General features: G+C 43.5%; 1 protein-coding gene across 9 annotated transcripts in view; it reads left to right on the top strand.

The window, feature by feature from the left end:
- Positions 1-23,700, top strand: part of PKHD1 (PKHD1 ciliary IPT domain containing fibrocystin/polyductin) — a 277,474-nt gene that overhangs the window by 41,638 nt on the left and 212,136 nt on the right. For all 9 annotated transcript variants that reach the window (XM_064448230.1, XM_064448231.1, XM_064448232.1 and 6 more), the window contains 6 exons: positions 2,564-2,759; positions 4,205-4,272; positions 7,190-8,803; positions 8,975-9,118; positions 16,887-17,100; positions 21,698-21,848. In XM_064448230.1, coding sequence (XP_064304300.1) covers positions 2,564-2,759; positions 4,205-4,272; positions 7,190-8,803; positions 8,975-9,118; positions 16,887-17,100; positions 21,698-21,848 — 2,387 coding nt within the window. The remainder of the gene's footprint in view (positions 1-2,563; positions 2,760-4,204; positions 4,273-7,189; positions 8,804-8,974; positions 9,119-16,886; positions 17,101-21,697; positions 21,849-23,700) is intronic.

Raw genomic sequence — 23,700 nt, 5'->3', positions numbered from 1 at the left:
TTTCCAAGCCAAACTGTTTCTTCCATTTTGACCTTGTGATCTATTACTTTAGAATATGATCATAGACTTCATGGATTTGTGGGGGCAAAATCCCAAGCAGATCTCATGGACCATTTAGCATTTCTCTCTTTTGAAAGTCTCTATTAGGGGTCAGGTTTTTTTTTCTCATTTCCCTTTTTTTTATTTTTTCTTCTTTTTTTTTCTTCTTTTCCCCCGAAGGTTTTGGCTGGACATGGGGAATAGAAGGCATTAATGGTGAATGGTGGCCACTTACAGACAAGCCTTTTAAGAAGAAGGTTTACTACACTTCTGTGTGGCAACCGGGCACCAGTTTCCTAGTACCTGAGGGAGAGAGGAAGGAAGATAGGAGAAAGAATGAAGCATTCCTGCTGTCCTACCCACCTCACCCCCATTCCTCTGGGGATGCAATCATCTGATTCCACCCCCATCCCCCTTTTCGTAACCTCTCGAGTGCACACCTTAATAAAGCTTCCCCCAGCTCAGCAGTTTGGCTGGACTTGATGGGGATGCAAGGAGTTAGCTGACTGCCAGCGACGAGATGCGCGTCTTGCTGCACACCCAGCATCTCTATTCCTTTTCCCAAATGCCCTTGTCATTTTCTATTACTCCGGAATGCATAAATAAGAGAAAACGTCCTTTATCATCTGAATATTATTCAGATACCATAGCACCAAGGGGAGATTTTTCTAGCCGCGGGCAGCCCAGGTGCAAGGAATTCCTTAATGTTATAGCGTCTCGTGAACGGTGGCGTGGTTGAGTTCAATCTTCTATTCAGAACCTCCACGGCTTTGGCTTTTAATATCATTTTCCTCCTATATAATAAAAAGAATAAATAAATTACACCAATGCCTTCCAGGCATCTAGGATTAAGCTGACAATTGACCAAGAGTCCAAAGAGTTCATGTTATTAATATATTCAACTTCACAGCCTTTCAAACTTTCAAACTTTATTTGACTCTACGCATGTGGAATCGAAAAGTACTGGCTTCAAGACCTGCTTAGAGGAGCTGGTAGATGAGGGGAGCTTTGCACACACTCCTCCTGCCTCGTGAAAGGGAGAGACTTCTCCAAAAGCAGAGGCTGCAGTGCTGAATGCTAATGGGGACCGTACCTGCTGCAGAGGTGATGCTAAAGCCAAGCGACCCTGGCCTCTGCTTGGGGAGCAAAATTGCTACTCAGATCTGAATCTCTAGTAAGGATGGGCTAATCCATAAAAATTCATTTTGATTAAGACAAGATGAGAGTGTAAAGCAGATGAGCTGCTCTTGACTACTGTCCTGAGCGGCTGGGATAACGGTGCCACATGCAGCATGGCTTCTAAAATAGAGTGAGCTCAGTGAAGAACAGGAATGGGCAAAAATGAAGCTGCTCTCAGACAGCTGATCTTCACCAGCTGTTCTCAAGCAACTTTGTGGATAAGCATGTGTTTCAGGCTGGCTGTCTCAAGAGGATGGTAAAGAGATATTAATGCCTTTTGCTTGATGAATTTAGGAAAGGGATTTATGAAACATAGTGGTCTATGACAGCAGGGAGTTGGACTTGAAGATCCCTTCTAGTCCCATTTATTCTTGCTTCTGTGCAATTGAACCCACACCCTTCAGAGGAGACAGGAGGATGAGATTCACCTCCTAAACATGTCTCTGTGCTTTTTGCCTAGAAGTCTTGCAAAGTCACTGAAGAGAATTGGGCGGTTCCATGGTGGGATTTGCCACAGCTCTTTTGGATGTCTTCCTTACAATAAGATGAATCATGCCATGAAGGTTCTGTTTCTCTTCACTGGCTACAGATATAGCGCTCTCAGTAAAAATACCGTTATTTGGACTGATGCATACCATCCTCATTTTTTAAGCTATGTCAGGAGGAATTTAGGTTATGAAAGTCCCTTCTCTACTGCCCTTGATCTTTTCTTTTACTGCAGTATGCATGAATAAAGGAAAGTATCCTCTATCACCTAAATATAATTTGGATCACATCAGAGCTTAAATGGGAGAGAGCACCATGTTTCCTGAAAACAAGGTGCTTTGGAGCATGCATGGGCATCTGAATTTAGGTAACCAAGGAAATCCTCATTTAGCTTTGGGAGGCTCCTGTTAAAGTTAGATAGCTCTACAGTGCTGAAAAGTGTGATCGGGATCATTGCCAGGGATTTAGGAAAAATCCCAGAACTCCTCAGCTCCAGTATATGTGAGCTTTAGAAAGACTTGGCTTTTGTCAGCTGCAGATATTTATAGGACAGGCATTTATGGTACGGGGGCATGGATCCTATCCTGAGTGTGTATCAGCAGGCTGAGAGTGGCTGTAGGTGGTCATTGCCAACTTCACAATATGGATGTCTCAAGACAACCCTTATCAGGGAGGCCAAGGGGCTGAGTCGGATACAGAAGCACTGCGGTCTGTAATTTTTTGTTTTGGGCTGAGGGACATGGCCGGACCTGTTCTGGCATGATGGGACACCATGCTCTTCCTCAGGCAATGGTTACACGTGATAAAATAACTATCGCCAGAAACACTGAAATAGTTTCATCTATTATTCTCCCCGCAGGGGGTCAGGAGCTTCAGATTGGAATATCCCAGTTTGCCAGCTACCGAGATTCAGATATCAAGGTGCAAATTGGGAGCTCGTGGGCACAGATCCAGGCGCAGACGGACCGTGGCGTCAATGTGACGCTTCCAGCCTTGGCTGCGGGATGGTACAATGTTTCTGTCATCATCAATGGTATTGCTCTCGCTTCAAACAGGTGTGTGAGTGCATGTACTTTCCTAAAGATCTAAATGTCATTCTCCTTCCTATTTGGTATTTTAGGGTTAATCTGAAAAGAAAAGTAAGAGTTTTCACAAACTCTGCACCTAACAGTGAAATCTGCAGTGTGGTATAAAATTATGAATAATTATCAAGGCATTTATTGATCTGTGGAACCCAAGTCAGCAAACTGCTAATGCTAGTCGATTAACTCCCCTTGGATCAGTAGGAGGCAGGAGAGAAACACTGCAGAAAAAACAGTTGATTTGATGAAAAATGCATATTCAGGCAATCAAAGGTATTCACAGATTCAGGTCAAATGCAGATAAATCCTGCTGTAGGAAAACAGCACAAGAAAAGGAACACTTTCCATGAGAAAAACAAAAGCTAGTTTGAGAAATGAAAAAATGCTTTGTTTGGAGAATTTTAAAATGATGCTATTTCCATCTTTTAAGGTGACACTTCAAGTTCATGCTTAGTTAAATGTAGTATAAATGAATTAAAATGTGGGGGAAAACTGACCTGAAAGTGGGATACAACAATGCATTCACAAGCAACACAGTTTTGCTTTTCAGCCACATAACTCTCATCCATGGAAGCTGCTAGGAATGATCCTGAAACAATGATAATGGATAGAAGGGAGCTGCTTTTACTGCTCACAAGCCACCCAAAGCTGCTTGTTGCATTAATGAACTTCAGCAGGAGAAAGCCTGTGGTCGGTGGGATGAAACGCAGGGATTCTTCCCATCTGGTACTGGAGTCTGTTAGCAGCACCACCACTTTGTCTCCAGAGAGTGGAGGGGGATGGGTCATCCCAGGAGACAGCTCTGATCTCTGGTGGGCTGGACTGCAGGCTTGGGAAGGTCTACTTCTAGAATGTGTTTTTTTAGGGCAGAGGGTGTTTTTGAAAGGAGGGTGATGATGAAGAAAAATAGATGTAGGTGGGATGGAAGCAGAGCTACACCCTTACCTGAGTGGGCTTCAGGTTATGTCTGGCTTTCCTCTTGCCGCAGTTACCTCTGCTGTCTGGTGGGAGGATGTAAGGCTGGAAGGCCGCTCGGATGTCTCTTCAATTCAGTTGCATCTCCTGTCTGTGGGCATAGCTACGCTGGGATCTTTTTGGCAAAAAAACCCCTCATTCTTGCATCTTTTTATGGGCAATTCTGTTGTACCTTATGGACTAAATTTGTCCCACAGGTTGCCGCTTGATAAGATAGTGTTTGTAACAGAAGTACCTCAAACCACATGGAACAATTTGGGGTGTGGTGTGGTCCTGGTGATGTGGCATTGAACAAAGGGGATGTGCCAGGTGGATGTTTGGCTTTCCAACCTAGAGGAGCTGTAAGAAAGAATAACACTGCAGCAGGAGAAAAAAATGTTAAAAAAACAAAACAAAACAAAACAAAAAGATCCCCAAAATTCCTTTCTCTGTTACTTTTGCAGGGTTGAGCCGCTAATCCAGTACCTCTCAGAGATCTTCAGCATAGAGCCGTGTTGTGGCTCCTTTCTGGGTAAACAGCGTCATTACATCTGCAGCCACTTATGGAGGTTAAAGGGATCAAGGGCACCGTTTTCCTGCAGGAATGGAAAGGGCATCCCATTTCACATCAGTTTAAATGAGGGTGTTTTAAATCTGTGACCCTTTATTATGCAGACGTCAATTGGCAGACAGCAGCAGTCTGGAAATGTGGGATTGTAGTGAGCATCCCTCAATCTGGTTGGCTGGCTCAGGGCTCCCTGTGCTTTGAATTTGATTTCCCCAAGTGTTTGCTCATGTATCCTTGCATGTTCCCATTGGGAAAGCACAGCACGCCCACACCTGACTCATGTGTGCTGTTTCTTTCAGTCATTACGCCTCCATCTTTCAAAGCTTTCTGTGTGAAAGTTAGGTGGAAAGCAGGGTACACTTGTGGTTTGAAGCAAACAATAATTTCAAGTGATCCTAAAGGGGACATTCATTTTTGTTAAGTTGAAAAGACAAAAAAACCCCCCTTTTTCAATGTTAATTTTAATCAAAAGTGAAATATTTATTAATCCCATTCCAAGCTCTCCAACACTGAAAATACTTTAAGTGTGTTTCAGAGCAAAACATCACTGAACTAAAAACAAAAGTTTTACTTTAAATCTTAAAAAGCGGATTTGGGGTGATTAATTTATTTTGTCATTTGGCTGGGGATGAGGGAGAGTTGAATCCCTGTAGTGAATTCTACATGAATTCTTAGAAATGCTTTTACAGAAGACAGAGAAATTCTTGTGATGCAATTCAGGTCCTCCACAGATTGCTCTTCCAGGCTCACAACACATCTGAAGATGCAAAAACTCAGAGACTTTGTGGTATGTGATTAGTTCAATAGTTTGTGAAGAGCCCAGGCCTTGAAAGATGAGAGTGTGGATAGAGCCTGGATAGCAAAGGCTATCAGTCCTGAAGGTTAAACTATACTAAAAAATATGTATAGGTATATTGCACCTTTTCATAGTTTAGGTTAAACTGAAATTTAAGCAAGAGCTGATTAACTCTTTGGCTGTAGTTTTATGAATGGCTTAAGCTGATTTAGAATCTCATCACTGCAAAAAGCACCAATCCTTTTCCTCCTTATCTCTGATCTTTTGTGTCTCTAACACTTCTGTAGCCATCTGGATTAAGGATTTGAGCTCTCTCAGAAGGAACCCTATTAAAAATGAATTTATTTTTCATCCAGATCATGGGAAAAGGAAGGGCACAAGCTTAGTGGATAAAGAGGGTGAAGCAAGGCAGGGCACTGGGTGTGCCAGTACTGCAAACTGAAGGAAGGTGGAGGAAAGAGGCTTCAGCTGGCTTTAAAGGTGGCAGCTCTGGGCTTGGAAGCATGGGATTAGGCTGGGAATGCCAGAGGGTTTGCATATTTGTCCTTATCACATCTCAAAATCCAGACTGCTCTTATTCTCAGCACCCTAGAGAGGCAGCTGCTCTGCAAAGTTGTGTCAAGATATCTGGATTCATGCTTATTCCAGATAATTAGCACCTACTTTTAGTGGCAAGGGTGGTAGCAGAGCCTCCCAAGGCTCCTTCTCCTGTCAGTGTGGAGAGGAAGACTCCACTGCCATGTCGTAGAACAACTGTGCTGGATCAGACCAAAGATATCCTGTCTCCCAGAGTGACCCAAATATAGGGTGACTTAGGAAGATTATGAGTGCAGCAGTGTATGGTGCTACTTATTTACAACATTCTTCCAGCTTCCAACACCAACACAAGGACAGCCTCAGCTGGAGGTCATAACTTTGTGTGTAACCCTTCCTGAATTGCTTCTCCATGTGAATGACCCTCCCAGTTCACACCAAGAGTCTGTTTATCCATTTGCTGTCTTCCTCTGTGGCCTTAATGCCTAGGGAACAAAAACTCCCAGGCAACCACAGGGGAAAGCAGACAGCCTGCCTTCCTCCAGCCCATGCATGGGAAGCCCTGGTCGGAGTTGCTTTTGGCAGCGGAGGGGGAACTGCTCTTCTCTTCCCCTTCCCGTTCTGTCCATCTCAAATGGTGCAGACCGGGAGCATATAAGTAGGGGAGGGCCTGAAGCTGGAAGCATTCATCAATGTATCAGCTTTTCTGGTCAGTGAACTCCTCAAGGGCAAATGATCATCAGTGCATGGCAAATCTGGCACTCTGCCCGAGTGGCCAGGCAGAACTGAAGGTTGAAGGAAGGTCCATGATTTTGGTTTTTTTTGTTTGTTTGTTTGAAAGTATTCATACTGCATCCTGCTTCCCTGCATGCAGCAGGACCAAACCACCTCTACCATCTCCCCACATGCCTGCATAGGCAGGCCCATTCCCCGAAGAGTTCAGTGTCTGTTTACTCTCGGGGATCCTCTCACAACAGCTTCCTCCAGTTCTGTGGTGGCTTTCTACTGTCACTTGCTGCCACAATGGCCCCTGGCTATCTGATGCCTTAGCCTCCTGTCCACATAGGATTATCCCCACACATGACTGCCTGGTGTCTTGTTCCAAAAATGGACTTAATTTCTTCTGCCATTTGACCTGGCTAAGACTATCTGCCATGCTTATCAGTTTTAGCATGGTTTGTGATCGTTCACTGACAGTCATTGAGTCATTTCAGTCTCTTCTCCCTAGTAACAAGCAATAGGATGAGAGAAAATGGCCTCAAGCTGTGCCAGGGGAAGTTTAGGTTGGATATTAGGAAAAATGTCTTCACCAAAAGGGTTGTCAGGCATTGGAAGAGGCTGCCCAGGGAGGTGGTTGAGTCTCCATCCCTGGAGGTATTTAAAAGAAGGGTAGATGTGGTGCTTGAGGACATGGTTTAGTGGTGGGCTTGGCAGTGATAGGTTAGTGGTTGGACTTGATGATCTTAAGGGTCTTTTCCAACCTTAACAATTCTATGATTCTATGATTTCCTGCATATAACGTCATCCTCCCTTGTTTTGTTTTACTCCTAGGTGGAACACTGCTCACAATCTCTGGGGTGGGCTTTGGCCAAAATCCTGCCCTGGTTTCTGTTTCAATGAACAGGCAAACCTGCATGGTTACTCACTTGGCAGAAGAGACAGTTTGGTGCCTGACCCCGCCAGCTGCTAAGTTGTCTAATGAAGAGCCACAAGACGTCTCTGTCAGAGTAAACGTAGCCATCAGTAGTAGGTCACTTCAACATAATCTTCTTGAAAAAAGGACCACCACCTTTAATTACCAAAGAGATTTGACTCCTCTGATCGCTGTTGTTGAAACGGAAATCACAGATAGCAGCCTGCTTTTGAGCATCCAGGGGATAAACATCACTGGATCTGTGGCTAAGCTTGGACACAGTGAATGTGAACTTGAGTTTCAACATGGCAACAAGTCTGCAATGTTTTATCAGTGTTCTTTGCCACTCAACAGCCTGGAACCTGGGACTTTCCCCATCCAGGTTATCCAGAGGCAGCTAGGATACGCTCGTGTGACAGCAAGGCTGCAGGCCCTTACAATAACTCCACGGATAACCTCCATATTCCCATCACAAGGATCAATCTGTGGTGGGATGTTACTCACTATATCTGGTATTGCTTTAAAATCCAGGAGGGATTTGGTACAAGTCAGCCTGGGGGGTAATTATTCCTGTGAGATCCAGAACTCTGATAACGATGCCATTAATTGTATTGTCCTTCCAGAGGCTCATCCTTTGCATTACCAGTGGCTGGCTGAGGTGTCTTGGGCTCTCAATGTCATGGTGACTGTCAATGGGATCAGCAGTGTCTGCCTTGGAGACTGTACGCTCCGCCTTGACGAGCAGTGGAGCCCCCTTGTAGATTTGGTGGCCTGGGAGACCAATGGGACATTCACCTCTGTGAAGATCGAAGGACAGAGGTTGGCATGGCCAAGTGACAGCCCCGTGGTACACGTGAACAACCAGGCTGTCTGCGAGGTAACTTTTTGGAATGAGACCAGCATCAAGTGCCAGACAGACTGCATTGCCCCAGGGGAGCACAACATTTCTATATCCAACAGGAAAAGTGGGCAAGCTTGCTTCAGAAAAGCATCCAGTGTTCTCACCATCTGGCCTCAGGTGTACAGGTTTTACCCACAGAACTTCAGCACCAATGGTGGAGGTCTGCTCACCTTAGAAGGCTCAGCACTGAAAGGAAAGAGAACGACTTCTGTTCTCATTGATTATCACCCTTGCCATGTTCTCAGTGTCACCTGTGTAGCTATCCAGTGCAAGGTGCCTCCGGGTAATGGGACTAGGGCTTTGAGTCTGAAAGTAGATGGCAACTCCTATTGCCTTGGAACAATAAGTTACAACAAGGAGTTTACCCCAGCTTTCCTTTCGCTTTCTGCAACTGGTCTCCTTTTAACGCTGACCGTATCGCGGGTCACAGAGATGGACACCATCTACGTGTTTGTTGGAGACCTTGCTTGTAGTGGTGTCACCATCAGTCGCACTACCTTGCAGTGCTCAGCTCCTCTGCTCCCTGTTGGCAAGTACCATGTGCTGGGCCTGGATGTCCCCAGGGGCTGGGCTTCCTCCAACCTGACGTTCATCTCTCAGCTGATGGTGACAGCTGTGCATCGCAACTGGGGTAAGTGATGAAGACTTATTGTAGCTCCTCCATGGGGTGCAGTGTGAGGAACTGCGGAGGCTGGATTTCTTTTTTGTCATGAAAGAAACAATTACAAATTAAAAAAAATACCCTTGTTGACAGGTGGCTGTCAGGCTCTGTCTTAAATATCATTTTCTGTTCTTTTCCAAGGTGGCTTGAATGGAGGAGCAGTTTACCTCCGTGGGACTGGGTTTTCCCCAGGGAAGACTTTGGTCACAGTCTGTGGCACCCCCTGTGAAATGTTGGATAACACGACAGTGACTGACCTGAGCTGCCTTGCCCCACGCTTACACGGTCAGTTAAAACACAAAACCTAGCACTGTGTTAAAAATACCCCCTAAAAACCTGTATTGACCCAAAAGTTGGGGGTCTCATTCCAGGGGATCAGAGAGCAGCAGCAGCCCTGGAGAAAGGAGAGTCGCTAACACAGCATTGACCTGCTTTTTGAGCTCAGTCCAAAGACAATTGCTGTCAGGGGGAGTTTTTGCATCAGTGGTCATGGGCTTTGGACTAGATCCACCACGTGCCTGTAGCCAGAGCTGCCACACATGCTTGGTGGGTGTATAAGAAATGTGCAACAGCAGTTCCTTATGGCAACTATTCGTTGGGAAACCTGTGTCATACAAAATGTGAATGAAAGCTGGAGGCTTGGGAACCCAAGCACCTCTTGGCCTTCATGGCTGGCCTAGTGAGTTGAGCTTCCTTAAATGTCTTTTTTTCTGTGGACTTATACATTCTGTGTTTTGGCTGCATGGTGGGACAGCTTCTGTGGGAGGAAAAGTTTGTATGACTGGGAGGGTGAATGAATGACATACTTTAGCCAGTTCATACCTTTGGGAAGCTAGAGATGAGAATTTGAATTCCTTGAAAGGAAGATGATATCATCTCACAGCCAGAGCATCCTCCTTAACTGGAGAGAGGCAGCACAACAGGGAAAGCAGCTGTGATCTCCAGCTGTCTCAGAGAGAAATAACTCTGCCCAAGTTTTGGAGGAAACTCTTACAAAATGGATATTTGCTGGGACAAGACACATTTCCTCTCTTCTCTACTGGCAGCACAGAATTAGGCTCCTCAGATCTGCAAAAGGCAGGAGTAGGCTTTTAAATCTCACCCTGAGACATACGCCATTCTGCAAACGCTAAGCACAGTGCGCCTACCTTGGTGCTGCAGCATCACAACACTTGGCACCGCAACACTTTAGCCCCTTCATAGCTCTGCTGCTAGGAGAACGCCCTGAGATCTACAGAAATATTTGCCATTCTGTGGCCGTCCAAAGATCCATTGTCCAGGTGATCAAGGATCCATGGCCTCTTCTCCTTTGTGGACCTGGAGGAAAGGTGGCAGTGAGAGTGTCCATCACAGTAAATTGCCAGGGTTTTGCTCAACGGTGCGTGGAATCTCCATCCTCCAAAACAGTCAGAAGTTGATGAGATTCGTTGCTGAGAAGCTAATCCAGAGTGAAATTTAACATTTCTTTGGACAAGGGTTGGGATGAGAGGAATCCAGGGGTCCCCTCCAGCCTCAGTTACTCCAAAAGTCCGAATTTGCTCTTGTCATTTTGAATGGTTCCTTTCCTCATCCATAAGGAATACTAAGAAAAATAGGGTGTGGGGTGGGGTAAAGGGCTTTAAAACCCAACCCCAAGCACCCAAAAGGAGACACTGAGAGGTTGTAAGGGCTCAGTTTTATTTGTTTTAAACAGGATCTAGGGACAGTCCACAGAACTACTTATTATGATTTTTTTTTAAAACAGGAAAAATGTATGGTGCTGGAGTGCTGAAAAAAAAACATCAAAGCACAAAACAGGGAAGTCTGGTTATCACAGGAAGAATAGCAGAATAAAACGTAACCAAACTAATCCAAACTGTGAAAACCTTAACAACTGTGTTCAAAATCCACAGACTGGTAGGTGGTAGAGGGAGCCTGGGGAAAACCTTCTTACAGGCAGGACCACAATGCTTATTACTGACACTAGATGTCAGCAAGTGAATGCTGATTGCTGCCCGCCTGCTGGTTGTGTTTCTGGAGAGGAGATACAAAGGCTGCGTTGCCTCACTAACCAGAGGGACACAGGCACTATTGCTTTGAGGCCAGTTACAAGACAACCCCTTTCTTCCCTGCTGTGGATTTTGCAGTGTGCAGCCTTGCAAATCTCACCAGTCAAGTTGCAAAAATTTTTCTCTGTCAGTTAAGTGTTTCTAAGAAAATGTGGGTTTGGGTTTTTGTTTTTTTTTTAAATTAAAAAAAAAAAATCCACTGCAGGCTGGTTAAATCTGTGAGTGTTTGCCGGGCTATTTGTACTCCTTGAGAGGGGCATAGTCAGCCTGTGCACATCTACATGTGGCATAGGTGAATCTGTATTTAGAGCAAGATGCTTTCCAGATGGCTTCCCCCTAATTTAGGGGATTGCACACCCCCACAATTTAGGGCATCAGTGGATTTATTAAGTGCAGTTAGTCCAGTCTCACCTCGTGGTTTACATGCTGCTGTTTGCCTGGGGAAGTTTGCCACTTGGCACTCGCACATCCAGCGCTCAGACCTTTCTTTCACAGCCTCGTCCATGTGGGAGAGGTGGCGAAGTGACTTCGGGGATGCAGGACCATGAGCTGTGAAGGAGATGGGAGGGAATAGGTCTGTGGTGCCCCAGGGCCCCTTCGGCGCAGAGGCTGGTGCAGCCAGGTTGGATGCTTGTCTGACATTTCCCAGCGTTGCTCATGGACGAGGTGATGAGAAGTGAAGAGTTCAAGCTGCATTTCTTCTGTTACTGCACGCCGTGAAGCAGAAACACCTCCCCTCCGGCACTGAGGGATGTCAGGTGGCAGCTTGCCACCTGGGGTTTCAGCACTAGGTCATGTTGTGTCTGGCCTGCTTAAGATTAGAGATGTTCACGTGGGAATCCCCAACTGGTCCATCTAGCTTACTCATGTGATCAAATCCATAGGGCAAGGCTCTGCAGGTAGGAAATGTGACTTCTTTCCCATTTTACAGGCGGTTTTCTGAGACACAAGGAACCGCTGGTCTCAGCAGGATCCACCCATAAGCCTACCCCATGGGGTCTTCCTTAGGAACCGGTGTTGAGCAGGGTTGAGCAAGGTTTTCGGTTTGATCGCTGAAAAGAGCTGGGCATGCTAAGTACCGAAACGTGCTCAGTCCAGAGCACAAGGAACAGGAATGCAAGCCTCGGCTCTTTTATGAAAGTGTTGTCTTTTGCAAGCTGCAGAAAAATCAAATCGGAAGAGAGTTAAAATTTGAGTTTAACCCTTAAAGCTTAAGAAAATGAACAAAATCAAATAAAATTAATAAAACCAACTCTCTTCAAGGAAAAAACAAAACCAAAACATAAAACCCCAAACAAACCCACAGATCTTTCAAGGTCTGGTAAAGAGATAACTGGCTTGATCCCAGGAGCTCTCCCCTTCTCATGTTCTTGCTTTGTTACTTGTGTCGCAGCGCTGTTGATTAGTGCAAATACAGCTGCGGATTCTGTTCAGCTCAGGTTAAATTTACAGAACACATGGTTAATGTCTGTGGGATTGAACTGTGCTCCTGTGAAAGATGGGAAGACTGGCAGGAAGCTTGAGGCAGGTGAGAAAATAGCTGAATATTCCTATTCGCTGATATTAGGGTAGGTACCATACATAAATTTTGCAGCAAGTCAGTACCCAAGATTGTACGTTTGACATTGGTGTTAAGAGTAAAGAAGGCACCTTTAAAAGGAGGTGAAATGACAAGAAGATCCATCAGGGAAAAAGCTGAGTCTGATTTGCCTGTTTGCATCAGTGTGCTTGAAATAACAGGTCTGGCTTTAGGGCTTCGATGAAACAGCTCTTGGGATCTCTGTCAGTGAGTCCTGGACCTACTGTTAGCCAGATTACATTGGTAGAAGTGGATATTTAGGGAAGAGGATTTAGATTAAAGGCTAGAAATGAAATGAGGTTGGTTTAAAAGGAAGAGAGTCCTGGCTTGTTGGAGCATTTTGTATGGGACGAGCGGAGAGAGAGGAATGAGTTCCCGTTGCAGATTTACCAAGGAGGTGTACTGAGCTGGGACTAAGGGAGACTATAGCCAGGGAACTGGGGTGATTTGTATGAGTAAATGCAGAAGATATGAAGAGGACGTGTTGTGGCAATTGAAACCTGAGTAGAAGTGAGGGCCTCTGATTGTGGAGATCAAAGTAAAGGATCCAAATGGTCCCTTCTGTCCTTCAAATCCGGAAATGAAATTAAGAAAGAGGAAAAAAAGAATGCATATTGATTACACGGCAGGAACGTTCTGACAGTGAGATCTATCAGGCCGTGGAATAGATGCTTGCAAAGTTACCTCTTGGGACTTCTGAAACTCGGCTGTGCGAAATGAATGTCTCCTAGGGAGCAATTCTTCATAGGCAGAGGTTGGACTTGATGACCTTAACAGGTCTCTTTTTTAACTCTCCCTTTCCTTTCTTTTTTTTTTTTTTAACCTTTGTTTTCCCTGCTAAGCACATGTTAATGTTATGCTCTGCAGCTCATTTTGTGAGCGATGGATAACCGGGGATGTAAGGTTTGGCACTGGGACTCCTTGGGCAGTTGTTCAATCAATCTGCAGCTGCCCTTGGAACTCCTGTAGGTTTTAGCCTCATCACATGTCCGGCACTTGTTATTAAACGGTGACCCAGAACAAAGCCCTTGTGCTGAGCATCCCAGGATCCTGGCTTAAGCCAGAGTATCCCTCAAAGACAGGGTTGGGGGCAGTCGGTCCCTAACCTATTACCACCATGCAGAGATTTGGCTGCCATTGTGTCTGATCTCAAAAGAGAAGCTGTAATGGGATGAATGCATTCATCTCAGTGATGGGATTGTATTACATGTGATTAGCAGGTTTTGTCTTTGTAGGGAATATAAAGCATAAAGAAGCTTCCTTCTGGGGTTTGAACACTAACCAGTTAGGTAGGGAGAAGAATTGTGGCCCAGAATGGAGAAACTATCCTTTTAGGACATACTACGTGTGTTGTGATCTTTAGTTAATATTATTTGTTACTGTTGTGGCAGCAGATAATGGCACCAATAATACCAAAAGAAGTTTATGTTTAATGGTCAGAGGAAGGGAGATGAAAGGCCAAGACTTCCTCCTAACTGAGAAAAGCATTAAATCCTCTGGGAGCAGGGGAATAGGAGGACCCCAAAGGAGGAGTCAGAACTGGACATGTCCTCGAAGAGTGGTATCTCCATCAAATGGATAGGAGCTGTAGGGTGGTCCTAGGTTTGATTCCAGGTTACACAGAATAAGCAGAGTTTTCTTGGATTTTGCTTCCACTGATCTCTTTACAACCCTTTGCAACCATGTTCTTTAGCTTAGATTTTATAAATGAGTACATCTGTGTACCTGGTTTGAGATAAAAATGATTTCAGAATTTGGCAGGATTCAAGGCCTTGTGTTCCTACAGGCATGATAACATTGAGATGAGGGCACAGGAGCATGTCAGCAATGCCCAATTTCCACATAACATTTCAGCTGTATCTAAAGAGCGATGGGCTGTTCTTCTGCTGAGCTCTAAGGTCTGTGCAGGAAGTATCTTCTGGTGACCTATGTTAGCCAGACAAGTTCTTTGACAGCAGCAAGGTATCGAGGAAAATATTCACATCCTGAGATTGTGTGGGTCATTTCTAATATTCATCCTAAAACAGGCTTCAGCTGTTTTTCTGCCTAGGAAAACTCTGCCATGTTCTTTTCAAGACCACAAAAGAAAACCAAAGCCTCTTTTGATTAGCTCAGCAACCTCTGAATGTGAATTTAATCTGCCTTTGACCACCTACCTTCAGAGGGTGATCAAACACTGGAACAGGCTTCCTAGAGAAGTGGTTGATGCCCAAAGCCTATCAGTGTTTGAAAGGCATTTGGACAATGCCCTGAATAATACGCTTCAACATTTGGTGAGCCCTGAAGTGGTGAGGCAGTTGGACTAGATTATCGTGGCAGGTCCTGTCCGACCTATTCTATTCTATTCTATTCTATTCTATTCTATTCTATTCTATTCTATTCTATTCTATTCTATTCTATTCTATTCTATTCTATTCTATTCTATTCTATTCTATTCTATTCTATTCTGTTCTGATGTGCTAATATTGCTCTAGCTGGTTGTTCATCTAAGGCAGCTATACATTCTTCATTAACACACCTGAGCTTACCACAGCCTTTTGTCTCACCAGCAGAATAGAATAGTAAAGCAGAAAGAGCTGCTATACCCTATTACAAAACGGGAACGAATTCTTCTGGCCACAGGAAAGTTGTGGGTTTGTGGAGGAAGGAAAGGGCAGTTCCATCACTGCTTGGATGTCCTTCATCTTTGCTGGTTTTGAGAAGTTCTTAGCCTCCCACTGGCTGGAAAAAAAAGCATACATGACATTTCTTTTGGAGAAATTCCTGTAATGAATTGGTTCTGCTGCATGTTGTTTCAAAGGCAAGTTCTTGGTAGTATTTAATCCTCTTGGCTGGTATTCTTTTGCCAAACCACAGATATTTTAGTGCCACTTAAAATGCCCTTGGTATGGCAGCCTGGCCTCCAGGAAGACACAAGGCTTCTATTGGAACTATAGGACATAATTTCTGGACAATAAAAGCAAAATATAGTCGTGGCACCATCATTCCTTTAGGCTTCCCTATTACTTGTCTGTCTCACCTTTATATGTAGGTCTTTGAGGTGGGGATTGTGTTTGGCTGTGTTTGGATGCCAAGCAGGAGAACTGTCACTGGCTATGGGGAAGGAAAGAGACTAAGCATATTGCAAAATGTGTGAAGATGTGGGTAACTTTTTTCTTATTCTAAATCAGAGAAGAAAAATACAGAAAAATAGTGAACTCTCTCTCTGAAGTTCAGAGCAGATGAAATGCTAGGCTTTAATATTTCAAAAAACACCTTAAACATTAAACAGCTATAAACTTTTCAAAAATACTCCATATGAAATAATAATTTTTAGTAAAAAACACTAAATCTTTTAACATAAGAAATATAGCATTTTCATATTTTTACCATTTCAAAAACCATTTTCAAAACTGCTTAGGAGCCAGGGCATTCACTGATAATGGCACTTTTCCAGCAAACAGGATACTTTTTGAACAAACTGCAATTTAAAAAAGCAAAGAAACAAACAAAAATCCTTTCTTGATAAATTCCCATTGATTGCACCTCTTATACTTGAGGAACACTCTTGGATGCTACAGTGCAGAGGGAAATACTCTCCACAGACCTTTTCAGTTCATTACAACTATTTTATTAGTTCAGGATTAATGAAAATTCTCCAAAAGTCTTTACATGCTCAGGGTTTTGAGGGACACAGTTATGATCTTTGGCATGGTTTAATGCTTACAGTATACTTTTTTCTGAAAATTATTAAAACCAAACTTTTCACCTAATCTAAACTTCAGTGACAGTTCATATTTTTTTAAAACATTTTTTTTTGGGGGGGTTTAGAATAAGAAAACTTAATTTCTGTTCACACCGTTTGTTTCTTAAACACATCTCAAAGCAAAGCAGCTGCTCCCATTATACTTCTTATCGCATCCATGGAGTGAAACTCAGACCAAGTCTCCAGTGAGACTGAGGTACAAAGCAAGGTGAACGGGGAGATCCCAGTTCACACCAGTTTGCTAGAAGCCCTCCAAGCTGTGACAATGCTTTCACTAAACCTATTTCTGGATTACAAAGCTGTATAGACCTTAAGTTGTCGTATGTCCTTGGTAAAAGACTCGTGCCTTCCTCCTGATCTGTAAACCATGGTCTGTCTTCCACAGAAGAAATGTCCATGCTCTTATTTAATCACTTACATCACCTCCTCCTGGACGGAGCAATTTGATCATAAAGACAATCCTGATGCACAAAGGAGGTTGTATGCTTGCTCACATAAAGGAAAAGGGGCTGAAGAAGTTGCATGGAAACCTACTCATCCTCAAAAAGGATGCATGAAAAGGAGGTTGGGTCATGCACATCAGGAACCCACACGGACAACTGTCAGTTGCTAAAAATCTGCTTAACATCGGTGGTGTGTAGGCTGCTTTGGGTTATCTTCCCCCCCCTCTTGTCTTTGCAGTGACTTTGGCCACTCTCTGTGGCCTGACACATTCTTCTGTTGACTGCCGAGAAGACAGAGCCACCTTCATTGAATGTGATGTCCAAGTCATGGTGGATTCCTATCACCAGAGAGGATCTGTGTCTTACCTGTATGTCTGCGAGGACAGTCCGCCTCAGTGGCACCAGAGGGATATCAACCCACCCCAGAGGCATTTTGTTGGACTCTTTGCCAGGTTAGTGCTGCTCCTCTCCAACAGCTGAGTGGGCCCATCCGTGAGCAACATCCTGCAGAGGGTATTCCACCTTGTGCAGAACTGTCCCCTGTCAAATGATGGACTGAAGGAGCAAATTCCTAATTCTTAGGTCGATGACAACAGAGCAATTTAGCTCGAGACCACTAGAGAGCTCCGCTGGGTTGTGAAAGTCATTCCTTGTGTCTATCAAAGCATCTCTAGTGGCCCCTCCTTCCCTCCCATCTTTTTAAGTGTTTGAGAGACATCAGAAAATCCGTCTCGTAAACAGACTGCTTTGTTCCTTCTTAGGTTTTAATATTTATCTTCTGATCCAAAGCAACATCTGGTGGATGCCAATGGGGAAAAAGATTAGGCATTATGAAAAGCAGAAGGTTTTTTTTTTTCTTCTTTTTTTTTTTTTTTTTTTCCCTCTTCCTCTCTCCAAGCAGTTTCATGAGTAAAAAGTCACAGAGAAAATTCAGCAGGCTGTGCAATATTTACTCAGCAAGGGTGTTCAGGCACTTACTCAAGGCTCAGGCTTTGCAAATCCAAGGCCAAGTTGCCCAGGAGTTTAAACTGGTACCATTGCCTTTAATGGAGCTGTGGGGATTTATACCTGCAGAGCATTTACTTCTAGGAGTAAGAGTGAGGCCTGAATTAAGGAATAAACAGACAAACAAAACTTTCCACAAGACACTAAACATGCAGAGCATTAGAATGTCACTGAAGTGCATTGGCCAGGATTTGCTGTACATGCTGAACCTGTTCCTGGCTAGTGCATGATGCTACCGTCCAGGTATTTCAATGGAGGTGCAGAGATTTCGTCCTCATTCTTATCTGGTCCTTATCTCACAGCTGGTGTTGTGACTCACCAGAGGGAGTTCCGGTTGTCCTGTGTTGTGGGGAGAAAACCAGCTGTCATTTGCTGAACAAAGACAGCAAGACATGAGTTGCACAATTGTTTTAACTTGTTTAAAATAAAAAATAAAAATAAAAGTGAAAAAAAAATATGGTTTACACAGTTACGGCATCTGCCTGTCAGCCTGTCATTTCCTCCCCACCAGCTTCTGAGCTCTGATTAATTTGACCTGGGTTTCATAAGGGATGGATGTCTTAAGAATTATGAAATTCTTGTCAGTTTTGAGAAAATATGTGTTCGGCAGGAAGAAATTATTTTCGTGATGAGGGAGAGGAGGGCAGAACTCTGCCCATACCTGTTGTTTGTCAGCAAACCGCAGGCCAGACGCCAGATAGGTACAGCTGGCCAACTGGCGTGTCCAAAGTCACACTGTGCATTGGTAATGTCTTATGACACCCTAGGAGATGGGGAGGACAGTTTTGTTGGGGTAGACTAGAGTAGGGAGACTTAGAGAGGGGAAAAAAATAATCCTGTAATTAAACTAATTTCAGTCTGATTGCTCCCAGAATGACTTGTTTTAAAACAAGAAACTCCAGGAGCCTTGCCTTGTCTAGCTGAACTTTGCTTTCCTTTTGCTCACACCAGCGTAACCCCAAACCAGGTAGCCGACAAACTTGAGAGCAACAGGGCAACCCAACATCTCTCTCTTTGGATCTTTGCTTCCTCTTCCCTGGATAGCAAACTCACGCTCAGCTCTTTACTGATAAAAATGCATCTGCAATGAGTTTAATCCTATTATTGTTTTTCTTTTTGCTCCTTTTCTTGGTTTGGGCTGTTTGTTAGAATTCTGCTGCTGTAGCTTCTCCAGCCTGGTCTCAGCAGGGTGAGCAGAGCGGGAGGTCTGCGTCTGTGCTTATCCCGTGGAAGGAAAAGTCATGCAGTCCATTTGCCGACTCCTTCCTTGTTGTTTTTCACTGTATTTTTGTCCAATTTAATTGTGAAGGTCCCAGAGACAGGGTTTATTATTCCTTCAAGGAATACTATCAAGGAGATATTTCTAAATCAAATCAATTAACTTTTTTCTTACCTGTTATTTTCCTATTCATTCCACTTCTTCAACCTTTTTGTTATTGTCATTAACTTTTCCCCCTATTGCGCCCATGCTCGTCTAGCAGTTAGAAATTAAAACTTGGGCTCCTGAGGAATGTTCCAGAGTACTGAGGTTGTTTCTGGTGGATCTATTTCTAAATTGGGTCTTGCTGAACAGGAGCTTGGGCAAAGAAGATTGTTTGATTTCAAGTATATTTCCTGATCTGAAAAATCTGGGGAGAAGTAGGGGAAGAGAGAGTTTAAAGTCATCCAAATGACCTGTTTCAGAGCTTTTTAAAATATTTTTTTCAAATTTCAGTTCAGAAAAATGTTTAATTTCAAAATACTAATGGAATTTGTAGCAAGGTGTTAGAAAATTAAAATGTTCAAATTAGAAAAGAACTATTTTGGGAATTCCTGAAATAATACGCATTGATTGCTTAATTAATAATAACAAGTAATAATAACAGTAATTAAAAATATATGGATTTGAGTTCTGTACAAATGTTCAAGGCTTAAGATGTTTGTCCCGGAATGGGGAGAACACTACTGAAACCGTTCCTGGCTTAACTGTGAATTAAATCTCTCCTGCTCTTTCTTGCTAGTTTTACAGTGGTTTGAATAAAGCTTCTCCTAATCTAGTCTGTACTATAGCCTATATATTACAAACACATAATGGCAAATGCATATTCCTTAGAAGAGGTGCAAGTCTTACCAGTAACAGCACTGGTACTGAGATACATCCCTGAATTCACTTTAACAAGTCACCCCTTCTTTTCTGGCGTTTCCTTTAAACGCTGCAATTTGTTAACAGTTTTCCAGCATCAAGATTTTTGGATGCAGTTACAAGAGGACAGGGAGGAACTGGTTCTTTTTTTACAAGGAAAGCTCATTAACTTTCCTTAAAGAGACATAAACAACCACTCAGAGGTCCTTGTATTGACTCCAGCGCCCAGCAAATTTGGCCCACGCCCTGCATCTAGCCAACAACCACCCCCTTCTGCCTTTAAAACAGGTGGTGATTTAAAAGACGCAGCTTTTCCTTGTAGCATTAAAAGGAAGTACTATGCTGTCTTGAAAGATAACCCAGTCCATTGAATCGTTGTACAGGACAAGAGCAGTGCTCAAAGTGTTGCTATCAAAAGCAAGTGTAGTTCCCTACGGCTGGCTTTTGATTATTGATACAGCAGAGGGAAAGGTTCATTTAAATATAGAAATAAAAATTCACTGTTAAAAAGGTTCAGCTACTTGCAGAAGGCTTTTTTTCTTTTTTTTTTGGTTTCTAACGTGGCTGCTTCCTTTACCACTTTAGCCCTGAAAAAGGGCAACAAAACAAATACCCCTTAAATGCACTGTCAGAACAGCTCTTTGTTTGTACACTGAGCTTCCACATCCAGCATGTTTTGAAAACTTCAGGTTCATCAAATCATCCTGATCATCATGCTCCTGAGAAAGCTCTGAGTACTGGCTTTCCGATTGGGTCGATTTTGGCAGAACTTATGCTGCTAACTTTGGCACTTTAGGAAATCCTGTTAGATGGGGCTTTCAGGAACCTGAAGATCTCTGAAAATCCTGGTCCTACCTATTTGATCCTCAATTTTGTGCACGCTGTCCTTAGCTATTCAGAAAAGTGGTATAATTTCCGAGCCACGTTGCTGTTGCTGTAACTTATCTCCTTTCTGCTCTGTTTCCTAAAGTTGCAGGTGTGTATTTGAAGGTGGGGTAGGGAGGGGAGGAAGAAGCAGCAATGTCTGGGGAAGGAATGGAAAGTGACTTTGGGTTATCCTGGCCTGATCCAAAGCCTGTGGAAGTAAATTGGGAAGTTTTCCCCTCATTCTGGGGGATGTTGGGTCCTAAAGTTCCCTGTAACGAAATGCCACCAAAGTCAGCAGCTGTCAGCAGCAAGACCATGGAGAAAACATGCTTCTTCCCCACCTCCTTTCCTGTTATTCCTTCCCCCTATGCAAGGGGAGGCTTTAGAGCAAGTGTCTGTTAGTATAACCGGCACATATATCGAATCTGCTTAGTCTGGGCTGTTAAGTAAGTTTAATTAATTTACTAAGTTAATGTTCCAAGGCTAGCAACAAAGCATCATTGCAATCAGCTGGGTAGCGGGAATTGGAACCCCTAAATGAGCTCATTTTTTCACAGTTGGAATTAGGGACCAGTTAGCCAGTTGTGTGGTTTTTCCAATTTCTCCACTTGCCCTAGGGGAGTTGCAAGTTATTCATTCCCTATTGCTAAGTGTGAGTAAGATGGGGAGGGGGGAGACACGAACAAACCCTACTCCGTGTAGGACTCCATCTTTGATCCTAACACTGCTGATTCCCTAGCTGTTGTCTGCACTTATCTTCCTGCCTTGGTCCTAGAATGGCATTCGCCACTATTTGTAATAGTTTAGGGAAGCGGAAAGGCATCACTGAGAGATTTTTACTGCATGTATTTTCATCCTGAGTGTGTGCAGATAAAGGGGGGAAAAACAAATAAACAATAAAAGAATGGAAACAAAATTACAGAAATTTGCAAAGTTTGACAAATGGTGGCCAGGAGTTGCCACAAGCTAATGGCTTGCAATGATTAATAAGAGTAAAAATAATTGCATTTCATTAAGATTGATGACACCCCATTTAACCTCCCTTCTCGTTTCAGCCCTAAAGTGGAAAGAGATGAAGTTCTCATCTATAATAGCTCCTGTAACATTACCATGGAAACTGAGGCAGAGATGGAGTGTGAGGGAGCTAATCAGCCAATTACCGCCAAGATTACTGAGATATGGAAAAACTGGGGCCAGAACACTCAGGTATAATCAAATTTTTTTTACAGACTGATTCAAACAGCTTAAAATTAAATTTGTAATATTGTGTACATTTAAAAGGGGCAAAAAAAAAAAAACAATTTAGGCCGAGCAGCAGCAATATATAATATTAAATGCTTTCCAACTTTGAATAGCAGTTCTAATGCAGTGCAGCTGAATTAATGGTTAACTATGGTTAATCATGTATTTTATGAGACATAAATGAGCTTTGCCTTATTTTCTGGGCAATGTGTGTCCTTTTTAACAGTCTCCTTTTTTAACATAAATTCAAAGTCTGTTCTAAAATGTCATTTTCTGTTACTTGGGCAGAAATCTTAGCCATAAGATAGAGTTTCAGCTCTCTGGCAGAGACTTAGCATTCGGCATTTGTGCAGCTCTGGTTATATCTGGGTTTTGCTCCTCTTCAGTACCTGAAATAAAATGGGAGAGTCTTCCCCGTGCTCTGTGTGGGTATAACAAGAAGACAGACATCTGCAAAGCATTCGTTACAAAAAAACTCTGACTCTGAACTAACATCCTTGTAAGGCTCTATGTCTAAAAACGTTCATTGCAAACCTAAAATGTCCTTTCAGGGTCCTTGGGGTGTTGCAGAGTTTTTGGGGGTGTTGAGCTGAAATACTGGGTTGTGCCACCTGTAAGAAGGAATTCAGAGGGGCTGGATATTTGGTGAGCATCAAATATCATGTCGTCACCATCCTTTCCTAACTGAGCAGCTCCTGAGAAGTGGTGGAGACCTACCACGTACCGGACAGTGCAGGTGGGAAGAGTGACACACCTGACTTACCAGAACAATGGCCGTTTTTTATTTAAACCAAATTATCATGCAGTCATCTTAGTCTGGTTGAGACCTAGGAAACTGAAGTTTGTTTGCTCAGGATTGGTATTAAAGCTACCACGGTAATTTTTAACTCTGCTATCAGCAATGAAACCTCCACCACCCCAGCCCAGAAGTAGCTGCAGTGTCCTGGCAGAGTACTTTTGGTGTGTTTCTAGCATCAGATTCTAGATCTTTTACCAAGCCAAGAGTTTCTGAATACTCACTCTGCAAACCTCTTTTACATGTATGTTACTACCGCAGCTTTCCTTCATTCTGTTGTTTTAAGTCTGTCCTTGGTCTGTGGAGGAATGTAGCCTTTTACCGATTAGTCTTCGTTTGCTAGTCAGCCTTGTTAGTTATGCTACCAGAAACATGCTTAGCTAAGGAGAAAACCAAGCCAAAATAAATATAAATTGCTAGTTGGCAACGGCAGGAGGCCAGCAAAGGGAGTGCTCGGGCAAATAGCAGATCAAATAGTACCTATTTATTCATATTTTCCTTTCCAAATGTGATAAGGGTAGCTCTACAGCCCTAAAGCCTGGGCTGCAGCGTACAGGAGCTATTACCTACTGTTGGCTGTATCTGAACAGCTCAGCTGTGTCACGGGGCCTGTAGTCCCAGTAATGAGATGATGACAGCTTGTCTTTTGACTCAGGTGGGAGCAAGAATAGGAGGAAGTAGCGAGGTTTGTCCCTGCTTCGGTTTTTCTGCTCTGAGTGGGGAAAATCGAGGAAGTCCTAAGTGTCCTGAATGAACAAATTCGTTCAGGGAGAGCAGGACAAAACCAGCGCGCTTTTGGATCTGGGATTTGCTGCAGCTTAATGAACCCGGCGGGCATTTGGAATCATTTTATCCCTCTTCCCAAAACTGGCCTGGGTGAGCTGAGGTGGATGGGTGGGGAGTTCAGATAAATGGTTTCAATTTTGGTCCCTTTCTAGCTGACAGCATCCTGTTAAGATTTATGACCTGGTGCAGCATATGCATGCTTCACTGTAGAGGTTTAAATCATGTCATGTGAAC

This window comes from Phalacrocorax carbo, chromosome 3 (genome assembly GCF_963921805.1).
Source record: "Phalacrocorax carbo chromosome 3, bPhaCar2.1, whole genome shotgun sequence".
Lineage (NCBI taxonomy): Eukaryota > Metazoa > Chordata > Aves > Suliformes > Phalacrocoracidae > Phalacrocorax > Phalacrocorax carbo.
Note: the sequence above shows the minus strand (reverse complement) of the source record. Positions and strands in the feature narration are given on the sequence as shown.